We start from the raw sequence: 23330 nt of genomic DNA on the forward strand, positions 1-23330 counted from the left end.
CATTAAAAGTATTTAGTGATTTTTCGCCGAGTCACGAAGAAAAAATGTTTTCTAAACTATGATTGGAGTCATCAGTGGCAGGGCAAGGAGGGGGGAGGGAGTATATTCGTTCAAGTGAAGGTAAAGTACCGCAATCTAAGATATCTCCAACAACATCATTACAAGCGCAGCAAATAAAAATTCCGATAAAAATACAAAACGTCTCCGCCAATCGTATACCCTCACTGCAACCACCAATCAGAGATCTTCCCCCACCCTTTCCCCTCGGCTAGGATGACGGAAGGGCGACGCTGGGCGTGATCTCTCTAAGCCTGCGCGTGTGATGAGGGAAGAAATAAAATTCAAAAAAGAGATAAAAACGAAGGTAGGAGGAAAAAAAGGATAAAAAACGTTTAGCAAAAAATACTTAGAAAAAATAAACGAGCGAGGGAGGCTACTGCGCATTCGGGAATGGACAGAACGGAAGGGGAAACGTTTATATACTTCGTCTTCGGCGGACGAGAATCGCTAGATCGGTGTCTCATCAGGATCTCTGCTCCGGGGAAGCAAAGTGTCTTCATAGAGCGCCGCTCTCTAGTCCAACGCGCCGGCATCCCACGAGGGACGATTCGCCAAATAGACTCACTCAGACGGATATCAATTCGGGAAGTCTAGTTTTCTTTTTGGCCGAAGCCGTGTCCGCGTGTAATCGGCTGGCAGTGTGTTGACCGTGACCGCTTTTTAGTTCAGCTACTTCTGCTGTCTGCAAGGAAAGAGATCAAGATGAAGAGCGGATCGGTCGTCGCTTTCTTCTGTCTGGCGTCTGTGGTCACCATCACCTCGGGTGCCGTGCTACCGCTACGTAAGTACTCCATAATGCGCTGTGAAATGCGAATATAATCTGCTATTGACAACCCTAGAAGGAGGCACGTAATAAAACCGTCCCTCTCCCGATGTCATTCGTGTGCACAGAAAAAATCGGAGAAAATTAAATGAGAAATGAATCAAGTATACTTTCTTTCCATTTAAGTTTAGCTTCACATAGCTAGATAGATTAAAAAGTAAACTTTGTTGTATTGCACTTTGTATTTATTTAAAAAAAAACTCAAGCAGTTCCGAACTGTTCAGGTGATTATGGACAGGTGAACAAATAGATATACATATGTCTGATAAATGACCTGATGATGATAATGATGAATGATAATGGCATAAAGAGGTCGATAATGGTTTGATGGTTTTAAATAAATACTGTGTGGAATACAGCAAAATTTAATTTTTATCCTATCATGTCGCGAATTATCTAAATGAACCTACAAACCATTGATTCATTCACATAGCTAAATAAAGTTAGTTGAAAAGGTAGGCAAAATTGAAATCTGTACGACTTAATTCCGGAGGATTATTTAGCTGAAGGATAGTGATTGTACTGAATGGAAAGAAACATGTTCTACCTAATACTGAAAAGTGCAGGCAAGAATAATAGAATCATTCGAGGGCAGCGAGTTTTTCAACAGAAAACAGGATCCAGCATTTTAAATCACTTTCAATGCAACCAGACTCCAGCGGATGACATTCGCAACACAGCAACTTTGAATGGTAGAGCGATCCGGTAACGCTTTTTATGAAGCGTGGAGTTCGTTATTCGATTCAGTAAGATTTATGTAATACAAAATTATTTATCATGCACTAGTACTTAAAGTTGCATCAGTATTTTCTGAAAATTTCAATTATAAATACATATATAAAAAGGCGCATCGAAAAAATCGGAGGTAACTTAGTAAGAAAGAAGTAAACATACATAGTTTCAACTTAAACTTGATTTCATGTAGCCATATCAAAGCTAGTTGAAAGCACAGAGGCATCTGTTATCATAAATTGCAGGAGCAATATCAGGAAGAAGGATAGTAATTATTTTGAATTGACTGAACATGTCCCATTTCCTACTAATGAAATTGGAGATACAAATAACAGAATCATTCAAGGGCAGCTATACGTTCTTCTGTAAACAGGATCGAGTATTTATAATCACTTTCAATGCAAGTGACTCCATTGGCAGCTTACATAAATCGAGAACGAGGACATTTCTCGCCTCTGTTATCCAATAATAGAATTTCCCATCGATAGCATGTCTCACAGTCCACGGAACTGCTTTCCATCAACCTAACTCTACGCCATCCTGTGAGGATGATGTGCGAAACTGCGTTAGGTCAGTATATAACCGGTATGATGATGGCATTATATATCCCAGACGCTCCATCGTTCCATATTATTCCAATGCTCTAATATTTCATTCCCGTAACAGATTCGCAGTAAATACAATCTTACTTTTTTCCTAATTCTAATCAGAGTAAAGGTACTATTTTTTCAGCCTGAAGAAAACACTTATCAGAGTAGAGATATTAACTTCTTCAGGCTATTGGAAATGGTAAATATAAGGAGGTAGTCAGCGTAAAATTGAAAAATACTGAAGTCTTATCACGTCGATTTAATGTCTCTATACCACAAGCTCCACAGGCTTGAAAGTTTAAATCAAGCAAACATAGATATTAAATTTTTTTATTTCATTCTGCTCCGTAATTTGAGACTTCTGCACTAAATAATTGTGACAAAAAAAAACGAAAAAATATAGATATCTACTTTTCACATCTAATTTTGAACCGTCATTGAAAAAGAGTATACAAATGTTTTTGGAGCAAGGAAAAATAAGTTTTGCAGCACTAAATCTTAATAGTATTCCGTTTGTTTTGATTATTAGATTTTCGTAGCAAAAACTTCAACTGATTAATCGGTTATCCCCAAAAATAGCAGCATTTGCTAATGCAAATAGCAACATGAAATTTTCATCTTTTATGATTTACAACAATATACATGACATATATTTCCTCTTTCATTGGCCTCAAGATATTCAAAGGGATGCATAAAGCATTGATATTTCTAGAAGTATACATATATCCCATAGGTTATGCCAATAGCCGCGGAGAATTCCAGTGTAATGTGGCTTCAAGGTGGATGGGAAAGGCTACTTTTAGATTAGCCCCGCAGAATCTTTCCAGCCCAAGGTTTTCTGCCAATGGAGGCTGTTTTCTAAGATTTTCAATGGCAATAACATTACCATATACAGTGGAACTTGGTTATAACGTCATAAAAGGGACCAGAAGATTTTTAACGTTATATCCGAGTGACGTTATAAAAAAAACTGCCATAAATCTGAGTGACACCACAACTTGACATTGCACAAACAAAATACAACTAACGACGTGTAAAACAGCTGTCAACAGACGCGATGCTCACACGGAGGTAGGTAGTGATGTGACTGATGATCTACCGTAACTAACAAAACACACAATACAGTACAGAGCGTGTGTCAGTCAGTCAGTGAGCGTCAGTCAGTAGAATGTAGGGGTGGGAAGGGATAAGACCCAGGTATGCGGGACTGCCCCCGCTCCCTCCAGACAACAATTAAACAAAAGAGTTGCATCTCGTCACCTGCTCCACGTCCAGCTTGTGACCTTTTTTTGCTTTTGATGTATCTACACATGGTTTCTATGAACTTTGGGACATAATACAATCACACTGCCACTTTTGCAACCTAAGAACCGCAAAATTTTTGACGCTATACCCGAGCGTCGCAATATTTGTTGACGATATAAACGGGTTTTCGTACAACATTAAATGTTCAATTTTGGCTGGTCTGTATAAAATGTGACGTTAAACCCGAGTTGACGTTACAGCCGATGCCGTCAAGTAATCAAGTTCCACTGTAGTTGAGCTAAAAAAAATTACGAAACATTTTTTGCTACAGATATTCACACGTTGACATTCCACAATGCATGTAGCGAATGAGTTCAGAGTATATGCATTTATGTATACATTTCCACAGTGGCGGATCTATGGGAGGGGGGCTAAGGGATATGTCCCCCTTGCACATCCAATTTACACTGGATAGGACGGCAAATTTTGTTCGGACCCGCAATACATTTGGGTGTTTACCCCATACTTAGATCCCCCCTTGTCTCTATCCTAGATCCGCTGCTGCTTCCAGTTGGTTGATTATTAAATCCGGAAATATCGCTTTTTAATAACAGGATTTCTTTTTCAGAGGTACATCAAGGTATTGAACTGAATCAGGTCATTTGCTGTATTTTAGTATAATTATAAGAAATATATTATTTATCATAACCAAGTTGGAGATACTAATGCATCGAAAGGTCTATTAAATGAAAAACTGCGTCACCTGAGGACGGGAATTTTCTGATGGTGGTGCATTGAAAAAGAATTGGAGAATTTTTCACAGGAAAAATGTAAGAGAAAAATGTAACACTTCATGCATGAAAAAGGACGTCAACTCAGATATATGAGCATCGAATTTCAAGCTCATATCGGTGAGACGATTCGCAGAGAAATCTGGTGTGTCGATACACATGCCTGAATACTCGTGCTAATTGAAATACTGCTCCATTAACAACAGCAAAATCCACATCTAAAGGCTGTGGGAAAAATACTACCATGGGAGTAGCGCAAATAACAATTGACTGGCCAAACCTATTTTTAGGCAACTCCGCTCCCCAAAATCCTTAACCTCCGAGACAATAGGAAAGAGAATTCAACGTATCCAGTGACTTTTCTCGTGGGAAACACACGCTGATACAAAACGCATTCTTTTAACACCAAATTAGTGATCACAAGCAGGAAAAGGGCGGATTTAATGGGGGAAGAGGTGAAATAGGGTGTTATCAAGGATGATTGCGAATTTTTCGTAGGGTCCTAATGCCTAAGCATAAATTAGCTAATGATTAAGGATAATAAATGGATAAGCGATTTGTAGAAAAAAACCTACTGTTTTAAACTAAGGCAGATTAAGATGACTGATAACCCTCTTTTATAATTTGACCATTAAGATTCGAACTTGGAAGATATCTAGCTACATAATTATTGCCGCAGAGGTCAATTTCGAGTGAAATTCATCCTAAGCTCCACCTAGAGATGTTAATCAACAATTTAAAACGGAAAAAAATTTGTTAATGGAACAGGTTTTTAAAATTGTCTAAAAAACGAGTAACAAATTACGATGATATAAATATTTTTTTAAGGGTAAAATTTAAAGCTGGAAAAAACATAAAGGTCTTCGTAAAAGAATAGGAGAAATAAGTAAACCTACATGGATTTTATTTCACCTGCGATCTCGTAAGAATTACAAAGTATTCCAAACACGCATAACAAATCCAAGCATAACTCGTACCAATTTTTAACGCGTAACATATGTGATATCAATAGCCCGCCACACAATCAAATCAATCAGTAATAAATGTGCTCTACGGCAGAGGGAAATAAACGTGAGCCGTTCTAACAATCGACGAGAGGAAACCCAAACATATTTCTTTTCTACACCGCAATATTAGTGGGGGAACATATCGGAATGATTAAAAAATTTTCCATGTTCACTATTCTTCACCATTAATGTATCTTGGAAACAAGCGATTAAAAGTTTCCAGAATTCCTTAAGGTTAAAAACAATCGCGGAGTAAATATAAAATCTTTAGATTTAATAATTTATTTATGAATTCCATTCCCTTTCGCATGAACAAGCTGAAATTATTACAGAAAACTAAGTTGGAAAAAAAAGTTATCTCCCTTACATACACGCAACATGAGATTCGTCATGAAAAATTCATTTGGCTTAGCTGGATGGCCCGATTACGGGCCCGATACGCTATCAGTTACATCATCAAACCATCTTCTTCCAAAGAGAATCTAAGGCTAGGTTTTACTGAACAAGTTTGTTGCCTTCATCTCCCTTCTTCATTATGGGCTAAAGACAGCCTACAGACGTATATGTCTCCAATTTAGCTCAACCGAAACTCATAGAGGTGATAAAAAGCCAGATGATGATCGTTAAAACATAGCGCAACATAATAAAAGCACGAAAGTTCTCGCAATTGACCAAACACTGAGTCGGCAGATGAACCACTGAGTAGCAATACGATTTCGTACCCTCGCGCCTTGGATCTTTTCCATAGCATTATGATAGCGAAAAAGAACATACGAATAATAATGATAAGCATTTATGATAACTCCAATTAAACTTTAACAAACAGAATTTTCATGAAATTATAATTACTGTAATTGGACAATAAATTGCAAAATTTTGTGAATTTTAACTATAGCATAATGTCAAACAAAAGTTTTCGAAAAATTATGGCTTTGTAATTCGGACGATACGATGTACTGATAAATTTGTGACTTGATTTGTTTTTATGTGAGGAATAAATAGCATAATCATGTACGGCGTTTAACTAAATCTACTAAAATCAGATTTTCAGTTTTTAATTATCTCCGCGATAACTATTGAGTCTACTGGTACAGTAATGTCCTTAAATTAAAGATAACTGGCCTATGAAAATATTTATTTATTATTTAATCTGTCTTTAATTTCGTAACAACAAACTACCATGAGTAACACGACGTTTGGGAGAAGAAAGCAAATACCAAAAAAATGTATATTTTCGCAGTTTGTCGCCCCCCTACCCGGGGGTCTTTCGGGGGAGTGAATCTGGATTTTTTATACAGGCCCTAATCCTAACAACACATCAAAATTTTATAAATTCACGAATTTATGCATTAGGTTCCCTTTTTTCGAGTAGATATGATTGGCCAAACTGCTTTGCGAACAATAACGAAAATGGTTTTAGCTTAAAATTTATGGCTTCAATTGCAACCTTTTTTACAATGGGACTAGAGTTAGATTAATTCATGCTTAAAATAATTTGTTCAAAAAAAACTTAATTTAACACATTTATTCAATACGTAATAGTAGGGTACGCAAAAATGGACCTTGTAGAGATTTGTGAAAGAAGGAGTAAATGAGTCAAGGTCATGGGGATGGAAAAATTAATATCCCAAACATTGGCCATTGAAAAAAGAATTCTTTCACGATACTCTGACGTGAATTCAAGAGTTTGAAAGGGGTAATAAATGAATTTCAATTTCATAAAACGTATATTAACGGAGTTTACTTACTGAAATACTTAATACACACAATTATAGAAGGTCGCTTTAAATTTGTTCAAAGCCATACTCTTATATGGTGAGGTAATTGCTTTTCAATCCTCTAATTGTCATCACTAACCTTCTGCTTAATTGTTCCCTTTTTTCTAATCCTTTCTTCAGAAAATAATTCAGCATTTTTAGTGACAAATTTTAAATTGTATAAAAAATATTGGCGCTATCCCTTGAATTAATATTTATTCAATAGTAATACGTATTAGCTCTAACCTGGATTGAATTTTTCCTCACATTAAGCATTGCAATTTCGCAACGATGAAATTTTTTCATTGGGAAATATACCTACACTTGCGTGAACCGTAATTGCGGCATTGAAATTATCATCATTGATCGCCTATTATCTATTGGAATCTGAATTCGATTGACGGGAAATCAACTTTCCAATTATTTTTCAATCCCACCAATCAAACGTTGTTTAGACTTGTTTATACCTTTCGATTTCGATGCAAAAGTGATACAACGGACCAAGGAATCAAAAATATGTATCATGCACTAAAGAAAAAACTTACAAATGCCCCTTCGATACTGTTCGACCCCTTCGAAGGAATAGTCCTTCAAAGAAAAAAATTAAATCAAGGATGGTTTCGAATGTGTTAGTATTTGATGTTTTTTGAGCAAAAATACCGGTTTATTTCATTATAATTCTACCTTCATAGCATTCCTATCGAATGTTCATAGGAGTCTAAGCCGCAGTTCGTTATAATTTGTGAATAATCGTAATTCATTTTAGCGATATGCATATTTATCGTTGATTTACATTAACTGATTTTGGTTTATATCTCAAAAAGGGAAAATTTATCACAAGGAATATGACACACATATTATAACTTAATTTACCCGAAGTGCTAATTTTTGACACGACAACAATACCATTGGAGCGATTTAATTCAATTTAAAATCAAATACAGCGACGAAGTGCTGGAGATGGTGGGTGAGGAGAGGGAGCTTGTAGATGAATTACGGAGGAGGGAGAATGTATGGATGGAGCGAGTACTTATCGAGTAGGGGATGTTGAAAACAGTGTTAGCAGGCAGAATGTTAGGTAAACGAGGGAGAGGAAGGAAAAAATTTGATTTTACATAGACTGAAAGGGAGTACGCTTTTCTGTGAATCGAAGAGGGAAGTACAGGAAGGAAAGGGAGGCTTGCCAGAATGCTTTTTAAGTACTCCATGGAAACCTACCTGAATCGGTATACAACTTAAATGAAAATAATAAACCTAAGGTAATTGTTTTTTCTTGCCAACTTTTAAGTCTTTCCGATAAATTAGTGTCGAAAGAAATGTCTTGACCCCTAAAATACGGTACGCTTTGTGGTGTTATCTCAAATCAAATGTGGTGCACCAAGATTGAGTAGAGTCGATGTAGGGGACCGTCGAGATTCCTCGGTCACAACCAGGATTATCAAGTGCTGGACTGGCCTGCCGTAAACCGCGTACTCTTCTGCCTTGGGCCTCCTGATGCGACGAGTATTGAAGGAGCGGTCCCTCTGGTTAACGCAAGAAACCTCATTAGCGCTAAAAAAAGCTATCCGCTTGGAAACTCTGTACGCGACACCCAATTCCCCACACCTGTGAGGTTTTCGAAACCTCCGTCGCCACATCCGCTATCTTTCTCGCCGTGACTACGCTTACTACACGTGTGAAATGGATTTTGGGCGATATTAAGTAAAATTCTAAAAGATTTTGGTCCCAGGTCAACGCTAAAAGAAGGACAGCTCGCATCCCTAACACACTTACTGCGGGTGGTGCATCGTATACAGGTGACACTAGGCCTTCATCATTCCACAAATACTTATATTCCAAATTCATCCATTCACCTCCAATCACCTGTCTCCTTGCTGTCCAGCCTATTTCCACTCATTCCCTCGGATCCATCTCCACCACTCCTCCAAAAGTGTTATCTCATTTGTCTTCTTCGCATGCGGCGAAATCAACTGGTTCCGATGACATTACTTCATTACTTCTCAGGCGTACATCTACCAGCCTTAGCACTCCAATCTTCAACATGTTCTTTTCAAGAGGACTTTTTTCTTCTAAATGGAAAAAATTAAATGCAACCCCCATTTTGAAATCCGGCCCTAGGGACATAGTTGAGAACTATCGACCCATTGCAATATTACCAGTTTTATCTATTATCCTTAAACGTATCATCCATAACCGCATACTTCATTTCACTCTCCCTTACATATCACCTCCTCAGCATGGCCTTTTCCCTGGTGAGTCCTGCCTCACTAATCTCTCTATTCTGCACCACCATACAATTTCTGCATTCGAAAACAGGTCCCAGCTGGATGTCTGTTACATTGACTTTTCTTAAGTAATATATCCCGTTAATCATACGAACATATAAAAACCATTGTTAACAAGGCTATGGCAGTGGTTAAGTCCCTATACCGTCTGAACGAGATATCCAAACCGAGTGCTTTAATATCCGTCTTCATTGGGTGTGGTCAACCCATCCTAGAATGTTGCTCTCCCATTTGGTCAACTGCTTCTCCCACCACACCAAAACTATTCAACCGTCCACTCAATTTCTTCTTAGCAATAGTTCGACATCGCATACCTCACCTCAGACTGTCTTCACGTGGAGAAATACTACTCCCACTTATATTATTGTAACGCACCCGCCGCCGATTGTCATCCGACATCGAATTTCTTCGCTGCATCATGAATGGGTTCCTCAGATGCACTGATCTAATGTCATTCTTTTCACTCCAAATTCCAGCCCGCAAAACCCACAATACTGAGACTCCACACCAGCCCAAATTCCGACTGTCTATTTCCATAATTCCCTTTTCTATCATTTACCTTCTCTCTTCAATTCCCTCTCAAGTTATTCTTCTTCTCTTGACCGCTTAGCCTCCCGCACCAATTTCAAAAGCCAATTGCAAAGACTTTCATTTTGATACCTACCTTTTGTATTTGTCGTATGTGTTAAACATGTTTGTCATATATGAGATTATTTTTATACTTGTTTTTTATTATAATTACATAATTTTTTAAAATTCTTAGATGCAATTGTTCAACATTTTATGGGAATCCACCATTTTCTTGTTTATTTCCAGCAGATAAGTACTTAAAATAGCATATTTTTAAAGCAAAAATTCTCAAAACACTGCATCTAAATTCTGCCTAACATTATTATTTTTTTGGCAGCTATTTACTAGTATATACATGCTTGCAATATTTTAAGGAGCTGTATTATCAGTTATCACCGTAAAATGTTTAAGATCATTAAAACATATTGATTGTAGATAATTTTTGGCACAAATTGTTTACTATGTAATTATACGAAATTCATTTTTTCAGCTGATTTCGTCAAACCCTGTTCCCGGAACGACCCAAAATTGAATGAATGTGCCCTGAAGCAAGGACCTGTGGTGATTCCAAAGTTAAAGGATGGTAAGTGAAACTAAATGCAAGGGTTTCCCCACCACTCATCCAAGTAAAACGTTGTCACGCCAGAGACGGCCATAAACTTCGCGTTTGTTGAACGTACGGCCTTCAGAGAAACGTATGGGGAAAATCTAGGCACAATGCGGAATGTGGAAGTTTTCGGACACTCTGACGCAGTTAATCAACTTGTTGGATGCACTTATGAGAAAAAATTGTGGTAGAGGCCAGAGGAAGCCAGCATTTATAAAGATTGCTGTAAAAAGATTTCCGAAAGAAAAAGCAAAGGAGAGGCGCTATATATCACTCGTATGGATAATTCCTGAATATACAGTGAGCACATGATATCCGGCGCAAAAAGCAACACCCACGAACTTTACAAAATACAGAGGAAAGACGTGCGATTCATCAAAAACTTCTTCGGACGCACAGAAACCAATTCGTTTTCCCCCAAAAGTTTAAATACGTAAATGCTAGGCGGACCTTCGTAGGAGGAATTCCTTATTTTGTCTTCGACAGCAGTTGTGCTAACACCCCCGCCACATGCGTACTGAAACGGCTTGCGAGATTGTATATACAATTACATACAACCCCGCAAGCCGCCTACAAAGGCGTGTGGCAGGGGGTGTTAGGACGCCAACCGCATATATATAAAAAGGATATACTCCGACGATATTTCGATTAGAGTTTATTAAAATCTTTTATAGCTCGGAGAAAAAACGAATTCCCATATCTATTAGCTTGGCTAAATATCTAATTTATCGCTTCTGTAGGACTTGGAAATAAAGTGGGGCTCTAAGATCATGTTCTCCGTGTCGCCCCCTCGAGATATCTATTTTCAATTGTTCAACCAACCTATTCCGAGCACGCAGCCTCCGAGTCTCTAGTGGCGCCCAGTCGAATTCGTTTTTCATCTGTGATATGCTATCTGTACGCCTGTGGCAGTTTTTCACGAGCCGCGCAGGTGTAGGATCACTGAAGATGAACTTGTGAACTAATTGGATAAAAAAATGGATTACAACAAAAACTAGTTAGAACATAATCAGAGTTTCCTGTCTAGTGAATGGGATTAAAATGCCCCACCCCAAGTCATCACAAACAGCCACCTCTCAAAGCACTCGTTCATACATTTCAGATGGGTCATCCGCGACTGAGCAGCTCAAAGTAAAGAATACATTTCATCTTTTAAAATGAAAAATACCGCTTCCAAGATGCTTTATTTCATTTCATTATGCAACACAAGATTAGGGTACATTTTAATGAACGCTTGTTTAAATATCACTTTTTGCGGCTCTTTTTCTTAAACCAGGCTACGGCGCCCCTTTCATTTTAACTGTGGATTTTTACTTAATTTGCAGTATTTATTTTCCAATTACCCAAAACATGACGCAGCAGTACTTTAAATTTGGTGTTACTCTGTCCAAACGTTATATGTTTCTATACGTGGTTCGCCCGATATCTTAGAACAACTCTCAATGTTTTGCTTCGCTCTTTAAAGAACTATAGTTATATTTATTTAAGTACACCGGGACTAGCCACGGTGATAACTTTTACGGAGTCACCCGCAATGCACAAATTGTGCGAAAAATCCACAGATGAAAAATCATTCACCTTGACCGGGATTCGAACCCGGATCCCTCGATTTCCGGCCGAGTGCTTTAGCCAGTTAAGCTACCGAGGCGTCATTCTCCTCTGTGGAAATATATAGTTATTTATAGTACTATAACGTTATAACTGTACAACTGTATAACTATAGTTATTTGTAGCACTCTTAAGTTCTCACATAAATCACAAAAATCTTACCTACTCGTTGAAGGTCTATGTTTTTTCATCATAACAGATAACGCAGCTTATGTAAGAGATCAAATACGTTAATCATCGTATTTGCAGCATTGAGTTCCTAAACATTTTAATCAATTATAATGTCGTCAAAATTATTTTGAAAATCGATAAAAATTTGTCAGACCATATTTTTGGAATCATTATTTCTGGACCACCATCAGTACATATTTATATTGATATTTTTGTTAATATGATGACAGTTACATTTATTTAAATTCATAAACCAAATATTTATGGTGACTGCATTGCATGGTTTAAAAAGGTGCCTGAAATTCTATACACTATAGACGAAAAACTTCATTTTTTCGCATGATTATTTGCCTTGGCACTTTTAAGTTTCACAGTAAGAAATACACACATAAATTTAAATTATCCAGGATCAGAGATAGCATGCATTTTTTTAAGTAGCAGATAATTTTTCTAATTTGTATATTAAATGCGACGCTAAGATTGATCTAGTGGGCAATTATTTCAAACACTTTTTTATTGTAAATTCGACCAACCATCATCAATGTATTCATTTAAGTGATCCTTTTGGAAGATCAATGATGCAGAAATCGTATATGAAAACTGACTTCTATCCTCTCTTAATTTATCCAATCAAGGCATTCGTAAATACCGCATCCCAAAGTTGGAGCCACTGAGGGTTGACCAGATTAAGGTGGACCAGGATCAATCAGCTGCTGTGGGAATCAACTTGGTCGCCAACGACATCGACATTCACGGAGTATCGCAAGCCCAGCTTAAGGACATTGAGTAAGAACAACACCTACCCCAATATCAACTACGCCACTATTCACGGCGATAAAGAGTAGTCTCCACAGCCATATTGGCAGCATTCACTATGCTTTACCCCATTTGGATGGTTAAGGTTGTACCCTTAATGTATTATTATTATTATTATTATATTACTAAGTCAAGGACATAATCTAGAAAACATATTGAAATGAAAGCTTGCCATTTACCTCTATTATGAGCATTTATTCAGGACTAGATTTTAGATGGTACTTCATCTTTTGAAGGGTCAAAATGGTTGAAGGATAAGGAACCATTTTGAAACTTGAAAATGATATAGTAAATTCGAAAATTGCAAGATTTATTTCCACCCCTAAAAAATTCCACTCCATCACGCTCGGTTTTCCTATTTCACATAAGGTGCTCCGGGGTAATTGGGGCGTAGTATTGCAATGTGATAGTACAATATTCATTTTCAAATATTTTTTGTACGGATAACCCTGGTGAATGGCTGAGAAAAAACACGTAATGATTTATCAACAATTGGACTAGCACATCATGTGACTTGAATATAATTTCTACCAGTTAACAATATTTCATATAAATATAATTTTCACGTCTCAGTTGGTCCTAGTTACCCCACAACTTAGGGGTAACTGGATAACCCCATGGCAAATCCCATTTGAGCACTGCCATAACTATTTTGGGCAAGTAGAACTATCAAAGTACTTTAAATGATAAGAAAAAAATATTGATTAAGGCAGCTTTTTTATTATTTTGAATGTTGTATGGCCGTTGTATTACTGCGGTAACGGAGACCTCACGGATTTTCCTTTCAAAACATATAATAAAGTAAGCATATTACAATTAGCAGAAACACAAAGCAAATTTTCCGTGTTTTCCCTACAAGAGTTGATTATTTTTCGCTGATCATTCTAATAAAATGGCGCCCATAGGTTTTGAAGGAATCCTGACAGAAGGAAGTCTCGTCTTAAGTGAATATTTGGTCTGGCTTCCCTTTCAAACCAAGTTTCTGAACAAGATCCGTTAATTTTAAGAAAAATTCATGAATTACTCCAGGATCAGTTGGGTCACAACTAGAGTATTGAATGGTTTGGGGAAACTTTAATGGATAGGCTATTTCCTTTTCGGAACGAAAAACACTAGTCTGGGCCAGGCCGCTGATTTTTGAATCTGGAATCTAGTTTGCTTAGAACTATGTAACACTGTACAACGTTTAATATCTTTTCGCCAGAAAGGCCAAAGTCATTTTTTCCATAACTTTTATTGCATTGGCAAATTCCTCTGCATCAGCAGCAGAGAAATAAAAAGTCACACGCCCACCTCCCTTGCTTGGGCATTGAGATATGAGTCCTTTCCCCTGAGTTTCAGAAACATGTTGTTATACCGTACTCCAGCAATGGGATAAAATAATGCTGCTACAGAAGCAGTTTTTTAAATATTTTTTATATCATTTACAGCATTTTCAAGATCTTTTGTTGAGTAGGTTAGACCCTTCTGAGTTTTTTTTTATATTTTCGCACCATTATCTGCAGCTGAGCACAAAGGTTATTTTAAAGCAGTTTTTAAGCTATTTCAGAGACAGGTGAGGTTACATAATAAATATCTCCGTGCAATTCTAATTCAAATTAACTTTTAGGGTAACTGGGTCCCTCTTGATCCAGTTACTCCAATACCATGCCTCAGTTACCCCATTTATTAAAAAATTTTGGGGTAACTGGAACACCCCAATTACTAAAACTACAGAAAGTTTATGAGATATAACAACCACATACATGAACAAAATCAACCTTCATGTTTATCCTTAAGTAGTTAATAGTTTGAAATTACTCACCACATAACAATAAAAACCGGGTAATCTCACTGAGCTTTGAAAAATCTCTACACTAAAATTCCACAGCAGCCCAAACTCACTAAATGGGGCCAAATGAGGTAAGGCGCGTTGTTGAAGGAACAAAAGAAGGAGAAGTATGTACATGTGCCAACGTGATAAACTTAATATTTCCATAAATAGGTATGCATTTTATCGACCCATGTTCCAGTTACCCCATGGTCACAGTTACCCCGGAGCACCTTATGAACGAAACAAGCCAAAATTGCACCCCACAGTTTTAATTATTATACGTTGAAACGATAAAAACCCTCCACCACAAAAAAATATGTTATTCATATTTCAGGGTTAATCAAAATAATTTCCGGTACACATACTATAATAATAGCAATTGAACCATCGGTAATCAATTGATCAAAAACAACATCCAAGTTCTTGCCAACTAATGTGGTATCATGTTTGCTTTACGCGCTCAAATGAGATAAAGTTTCTTACTTGGTGGTCGAGTTAGAACAATAATATTTTTCAGGGGTAGCATGGCTATTTTTTCAAAACCTAATTCTATCAATAAAATGGAATCCAAAAACAACATCAGATTTTTCCTATTAATATGGAACGAAAATTAATGATGGAACGAAAAAGATGCATCAAATGGGCAACTATTTCAATTCTTTCACTGAGGATCAAGGATGAATTCATTAGAAACTGAATCGGAACGAAGAATATAATAGGGGTTCGCAGTCCATTTAAATAAGATGGTTAGTAGAGAGATTTATTCTCTTTATTGCTATATTGGCAATATTTCTTTCCAAGCAAACAACACCCGTGGGATCGGCGTGGGATAACCATTGTTAATAAGATAGAAATTACACAAACACAACGATGCGCAAATTCTATTCTTTCTTTGCGAATACCATGACCTCATCACATTGCATGTATATGCCTGCCTCTCTGCAAGCGCAATGACACTGGGAAGTGTTTATATTCCCTTCCAACAGGATGTTCAGCATCCACTACACGCACATCAGTCACTGTACTCACACCCCCGGCCACCCTCTAATCCTCTCTTAACTCCCCTCCACCTTAGAACACCTTTTTCCTCTCTGTCCGTATTATTAATGAATATAAATATCCAAGCGAATAGTAATGAGCGAGGTGAATAACCTATGCTTTATTTGGTGAGTCGAGCACTCTCATGGACATCGTAGCACGCATATTTTAAAATTGTTCCTTATAGACGATTTTATCAATAATAATCTTTGCTGTCCCACTCAAATTTCAACAGATTTCAACTTTTTCTCCAGCATCCAGGTTGATCCCCCAGTCTTCAAGATGAAATTTTTCATACCGCGAGTGGAGCTGCTGGCCAAATACGACATCAGCGGGAAAGTATTGATCCTCCCGATCCAAGGCAAAGGAGACGCCAACATCACAATGGGTGAGCAAGCCAAACGCATTGAATTCAATTTAAAAATAGGAATATTTATCAGGCTATAATAAATTATATTATCCACTTACTTTTGATTTATTTTGTTCGATTGCTGACCAATCATGATTTGTTATATTATGGATGTAAAAAGACATTTCTCACCTATGTTTGAAACACAAATTCCACACCTCTTCAATATCTATCAAAAAAAAATTGAGATACCAGTTAAAATGAGCACTTATTTCATAAATCATTTGCTTAAATTCTTGTCCATTAAAATGATATATTACCGCACTCAGGCATTTAAACTTGCACCACAATATTCTTGCAAAGTGCGGCAGTGGACCTGTCATAACGAGAAACACGAGGATGAGCCTTTCCCCTGCCAATTTCTTGAATATAAATTTACACAGAATTGTCGTATTCTGTCTCAACTCTGATGATTTTTTTTTGTCTCAGTTTTCTGGACGTTTCCTTCAGAGACTCCGTATATAATTGTGTTTTATTTCTCTCTGCATTAAACTTTCGGCAAATACCTCTTCCTATCTTCGGTTTCTTGTGAGATGTAACTTGACCAGTTAAGCATACATAACAATTGCACAGGGCTAATTCATCCGACTAACTTGTACCTCTTGGACTTATTGAATTAACTCATAAGCCGGCACCCTGGGTAAGGGTCTTTTGGAACCATATAGATCGTAGTCAACGAGTGTATGTTGACTCGTGGTACAAATGGCTCGGGGATATTTTGTGTTCATCAGGTTTAATTTTCATTTGACCAGTTTTCGCATTAATTCCTCAATATTATCACTTATTCTACAAAGGTCGATTTTTTTCGTTCCTGGAACCAGCTTTCGACCACAAGGTGCTCACAGTTTCGATCGCTTTTCCGCGTGATGACAGATTTTGGATGAAGGGATCGGCATGATGGAGATCTGTAAACTTAACGCTAAATCCCAGAATGAAAAGAATGCTGAAACACAGTTTTTCTCCCAATAGTCGCACAATATTCAAAGTTTTATTAAATAAGTTATAATAACAAGCCGCCGAAATATGTAGCTGTACAGAAATTTTTGGCTACGTTAGATTGTGTTCCAATACAGTCACAAGATAGACTTCTTGCGGCACTAATATTTTTTTGTGTAACAGTTTTAAACTATACACACAATCAGATCGTCATTGGAAACCGAGACAGATTGTCTGTGCGAATATTATGAATTTGTGAAGGGATGCAGTGCCGATAGATAAGTGGGGGAGGGTGTATGGGGGAAAGGGTATAAGCGGGAGGGGGGGGGGAAATAAATGCTCATTATACCCTACATATATATAAATATAAAGTATGAAGTTCATATTTATATATTATATGAATTTTACATATTTAAATACATAAAAACATACGATTACAGGCCACCATATATTTATTTTCTGGGTCTTTTTATCGCCCCGTGTAGAAAATCATTTTTTGGGCATATTTTCCGTAAATGAGCAGCCCATATTTTCATTCCAGCGGATTTTGACTTCAAAAGGCATTTCAAAATACACACCCATTCGTAGATTTCCGACCCATTCTTGACAACCCTAAGCATTATTGAGGATAGCTGTTGTATATATATGTGAACAAAACCCATAGATAATAAAAATCACAGAATTAAATAAAATACCCAGGGTAATCATCTCTAAAATTGATTCCCATTCGTATTGTTCAGTAACAAGGACAAAACCTAACCATAGTCTTTCAATTTAGACTAAAAATGAGAGAATGGAAAATTGAGATAACCACGGTAAGATATTGATTCTATTGAAAAGGGAAATGGTGTATATATTTTAACAATGCATTCACAACCAAAACGATGTATATCAATGTACCCTAAACATTTTGACCAGGTGTTGCTAAATAGCACCTAAGAATAATGACATTTATTTTTTTCTCTTTATTACCCTTGCATCAAACAGTAAACCTTAACCTTGACTTCGACTTTGACGGAGAGTGGGTCAAGAAGGAGGATGGCCTTAAATACATGAAGATGAAGAATCACCACATCAAGTACGACATGGCCAGAAACTACATCAAGCTGGATAACTTATTCAATGGAAATAAGGCCCTTGGTGAGACATTTTTATGACTTTTACATTCTTGTCTCAACTACTGAGAGATCGCGCCTTTCCAAGGATTACGGGTGGTATAAATATCTCTGTGATTTAAATCTGGAAAAAGACGAAAAAGAAAAAAGATCAAAAGTCGCGATTATATCATGGCAGGATTAAGCTAAGCTATATGGATTTTCTAACACGCGTAATCTCACAAGAAATACAAGGTATTCCTAACTATAGCATAAAAAACAACTCAGATAATATAATTTAGATAATATATACCAACTGGAATATTTTAAGACTAACAAGATAAATATTTACACAAGGTAGAAATTATGATCGGATGGAAGCAGGGGACATCATTTACCATTTAGCAGACTTAACCAGTTCATTAGGCTGGGAGTCGCAAGTTACTTGGGAGGCTAAGTGATGGGCTCAGAGTGCTCAAGAAATTAAGAACCAATAACTTCAAGAGAGACACCAAGAGCATTATCTTAGAACCTCACTTTATTTCCAGGTCTCGCAGAAATAATACTGGAAGCGAGATATTTCGCCTGACGAATACGTATCGGGACTCGATCATCTACTGAATAATAGTGGACTTCAATAAAAGCTGGGCTATGTGGGCGGGTGGCTCATTGGTAAAATCACTCCAAATTGCGTATTCAGTTATTGCATTTGTCACAGTCTGGTTTCCAAAAACCTCGCAGCACCCCCCACCACACGCCTATTGTGGCTGTTTGCGGGGTAGTAAGGAGACGGATCGTGGGATTTGTAAAATAACTTCATAACGTTAAGATCATGCTATTAAATCCAGATTTCGAAAGACATCACAGGATGAGGGTGTCATGGCGTACAATTTGGCACCAATTGGTACGTATTCGTCAGGCAAAATATCTCGCTTCCAGTATTATTTCTGCGAGACCTGGAAATAAAGTGAGGTTCTAAGATAATGCTCTTGGTGTCTCTCTTGAAGCTATTGGTGTTCTTCTCTCCTCCTCCTTCCTAAATGACCACGTTTCCGCACCGTAAAGCGCCACCATCCAGATTAAACACATCACTTAACTTTACTCTAAACTGTCACATAATGATCCTCTCCGAAGCTCCTTCCTGTTCATGAACGTCTCCTTTGCTAATGCAGTTCGCTTCCTGATGTCTTTACATCTGTATCCGTTTTCCTCTAATGTGTTGCCTAAATAGGTGAATTGATCAACCCTCTCAAGTTTTCCCCACCTACTTTGATCTTGCGTCTCACTTTCCGTTCTCACGATACTTTACAAAACCGCATTAACTTGGTCTTTAATGATCATTCCTCATCCCACACTCCTTGCTACGCATGTCTGACGCATCCACTATATCTTCATCATCCTTTATATTTAGGAATTATTCCGACGAATCATATTCAGGAATAATTCCTTTGCGGCATGCAGGGCGGTCTGTAGATGTTGATATACAGCAGCTTTTGTTCTAATTCCCCTCCTCTCTGTCTCGAAGGTGACCGCATGAACGAGTTTATGGACGTTAACTGGCGCGAGGTGACGCAGGAGCTGGGACCGCCAATCGCCGACGCCCTCGCCCTCGTCATCAGGAGCATCGCGTCCGGAATCGTGGAGCAGGTGCCACTGGAAAACATCTTCCCGGAGAAGGCTTAAGCAGCCAAGGACCAATGGGAGGGAGAGTTATTGGAGGGGGGAGAGTCACAAGAAAGATGGGAAAAACAAAAGATTCTACAGAGATGGATTGAAAATTCTTGGTACAGGCGTATTTAGAGGCGTCTGAATGAGAGAAGCCAATATTTTATGGGAGGGTTCTGTGAATTCGGAAAAAATATGCATCTCATAATATGGCAATTAAAAGATGATTACTGAAGTAGATATTAGACCCGAAGGTTATTTTGGTTAGCGGAGGACAGAGCTGACCCCGAACTAACCCGCATGCGTTTGAATATCGCACATTCCTACCCATGGGCCGGGGCATTTGGAAAAATATGCATTTAGGGGTATGAAAATTTGGAAAATATATCTTAACATAGCATTTTGAAGATTACTCAAAGCCTCAGAGATTAGGCCCGAAGGTCTTTATGGGAAGGTGAGGGTAGAGCTCACTCCGGACTGAACCACACCCGTGTCAATGACACAGATATCCTTTCCTGGGTCACCTCGCACTTCCGACGATTTTATGTCCGATAGCTTCACTCGAGATTGAAAATGTAGCTAGCGTTGAAATTCTCGTTGTAATAGCATTATTTACAAATACTTATCATCATATTAAGTTCTTTGAGTTTAGGCCAAATAATTGAAAAAATTATTTGCCCACGTTCCGGTTTATTTAAAAAATCCTCAAGGTCTATTATCACAGGATTGTTTACTATTATTACGGGTTTTTTACTTTATTTTCGTGTAAAGAGGATTGTTTTGAGTGTTATGATATTTTTGTGCAATTTTATGGTTTATTTTGTTGAATACCTTCGTAATTTTTTCAGATAACTTATTAATGTAGATTTAAGGAGGTATTATCATGTGTACGGTAAGAATATTAAAATTTACGGGATACATTTTCATTAATATGAAGATGAATACCCTCTTATAAATATTGTGAATTCTCTTTGACATGTACAATAAAAATCCTGTGAAAATAAGGTCTGAGGATGGTTTAAAATAAACTTAAACCTAGACAAATTACTTTTGCATTATTTGGCTTAAACTCCGATAACTTAAGATCATTATATAATAGATGTCTAAACATGAAGAAAAAATCTAACAAACGTTATCGAAAAATTCTTCTTCTTAACACTGGTGCGGTAAAGTAGTATGACGTCATCTGATAACCCAAAGGATAATACATGTTAACATACTTAGTGACAAAATGCAGGTGTGCTTTGTGCCTTGAATTCTTTGTCTGTTCTTAATTTTTCTAGCAACTACAGCTTTGCTCGTTGTCTACGCGTGTACAGTGTCTCCCATTTTACCCTTATAAAAGATATCGAGCTGAGGAATAAAACAGTGAATGAGTTTTCCGAATAAGATCTAATGGGTATAAATATATTTTTTGAGGATTTTCCCGTAAAGAAATCACTTCTCCTATTAAATATCTATAGGTATATCTCAGTTAGCTAGGAAAATGCTGCAATTTTGGCGAGAACACCGCAGAGTAACGCTTGCATAGATAAAAGAAAAACAAAACTGTCACCTTTCCACTAGTGCCCAATGCGCAAGTCTTATCAAATACTAAAACGTTCCTTTCGTAAGTAGGCTGATATATTTAAAATATCAGATCTCTTACGCAAAATGTGAGATTTATGTAAACATGTACTTTCTTTCCTGAAAGAATAAAAATTATGTGATATAATTCAGTTGTTCTCACTTAAAACAGTTTTTTTTCATACTTTTGTTTAAACTGTATTTTTATTCATAGTTTTCACATAATTTTTTAATTAATTAAAAGGTAATAGCCTCAATGAAACCGCATGCGATGGTAGATGAGTGCTCTGATGTCCTTAATATATTCCTTCGCCTGGCAGCCAAACATTGAACGCGTCTTTCGCAAATTTTCTATGCAGGGTCTCATCATCATCATTGAACAACAATCCTAAGATTGGTTTGACGCAGCTGTCCACTCAAGTCTTTCATCAGCTAATCTTTTCGCACCTACGTATTTCTTCTCTTTCAAATCTTTATTTACCTGTTCTATATCTTTTATTCAATGTCTTCCTTTTTCGTTCTTGCTATCGACTTGTCTTTCGACAAATGTATTCACCAGGCCATAATGTCTAAAGATGTGGCCTATTAGATTGTTCCGTCTTCTTATTAAGGTTTTCATGGGGGTTTTCTTCTCTCCTACTCTTCTTAGGTCTTCCTCATTACTAACTTAGTCGAACCTTTTCATCTTCATTATTCTCCTGTTAACCACATTTTGTAGGCCTCTATCCTTGATTTCTCCGCTGCTGTCACTGTCCATGCCTCACTTCCTTATTGGAGTGTGCTCCAAATTTAAGTTTTGATACACTTTGGCTTTACTAATATATGTATATATTTCCCGCAATGAGTAGGTCTATATTATGGTGAAAATTTCTCTTCATCCCTTTCCCTTGGGCTACAACCTTGTCCTGGTGGAATGACTTGCGAGTTCCTATGACCCCTAGAGCTGCATTGTCGGGATTAATTCCAAATCATTCTCGGTAGAACCACTCCTGCCAGATAGGTCGTACGGTTGGAACTAGACGAAAGGTAGTCCACAATATAATGTCACGTAAAAAACACATTTGGAGTATAAGTGGGAAACCCTACAAACTATCTCTTCCCTGAGAACATGGAGTACGACCAAATGAGCCTCGGAATCTCATCGAACGTGACCAGTCCGCAAAGGTCGTGTGTCGTTCACGGCAGCGAGGTCGGCAAGGTCCTCCGGTTCGTCAACATGTGAAATCCTTGCAGAGACTTATCATCATCATCATCAGCAGCAGCAGCAATGAGGAAATAAGAAAAGAAGACTAAGAAGATGGAGAAGAAGAAGTCGGCTATAAATGTAGGGACGTGGAGTGTGAGGATTATGATGAGGGCGGGGAAGTTAGAAAATATCAACAGGAAAATGGATAAAGGAAGGATAGATATCTTAGGATAATGCGAAATGAGGTTGAATGATGTTGATTACTGTTGGAGTGATGGGTATAGGGTTATATATAGTTGAGGGAAAGAAAGCCAAAGAGGGGTAGCTTTAGTATTAAACGGGAAGATGGGTAAGCGTGTGGTAGGTATAGACCAGGTAAGCGATAGGATTCTGGTGGTAGAAATTAAGGCGCGACCCACTAACTTCGTGGTGATTTAAGTTTGAATACCAACTAGTATTCATAGGGAGGAAGAAGTGGATGAGATGTAGGAACAGCTCGTGGAAATGATTAGAGAAACACCGGGTAAGAAAAACCCTGTAGTGATGGGGGACTGGAATGCG

General features: G+C 37.6%; 1 protein-coding gene across 1 annotated transcript; it reads left to right on the forward strand.

Annotated features, from left to right (window-relative positions):
• Nucleotides 1-494: 494 nt before the first annotated feature.
• On the forward strand, nucleotides 495-21731 carry LOC124161503 (protein takeout-like). The gene is made up of 6 exons (XM_046537841.1): nucleotides 495-841; nucleotides 10351-10443; nucleotides 12882-13032; nucleotides 16168-16301; nucleotides 18246-18398; nucleotides 19878-21731. The coding sequence occupies exons 1-6, from the start codon at nucleotides 763-765 to the stop codon at nucleotides 20033-20035; spliced, it is 768 nt and encodes a 255-aa protein (XP_046393797.1). The 5' UTR covers nucleotides 495-762; the 3' UTR covers nucleotides 20036-21731.
• The last annotated feature ends 1599 nt before the right edge of the window (nucleotides 21732-23330 follow it).

This window comes from Ischnura elegans, chromosome 6, assembly GCF_921293095.1.
Source record: "Ischnura elegans chromosome 6, ioIscEleg1.1, whole genome shotgun sequence".
NCBI lineage: Eukaryota > Metazoa > Arthropoda > Insecta > Odonata > Coenagrionidae > Ischnura > Ischnura elegans.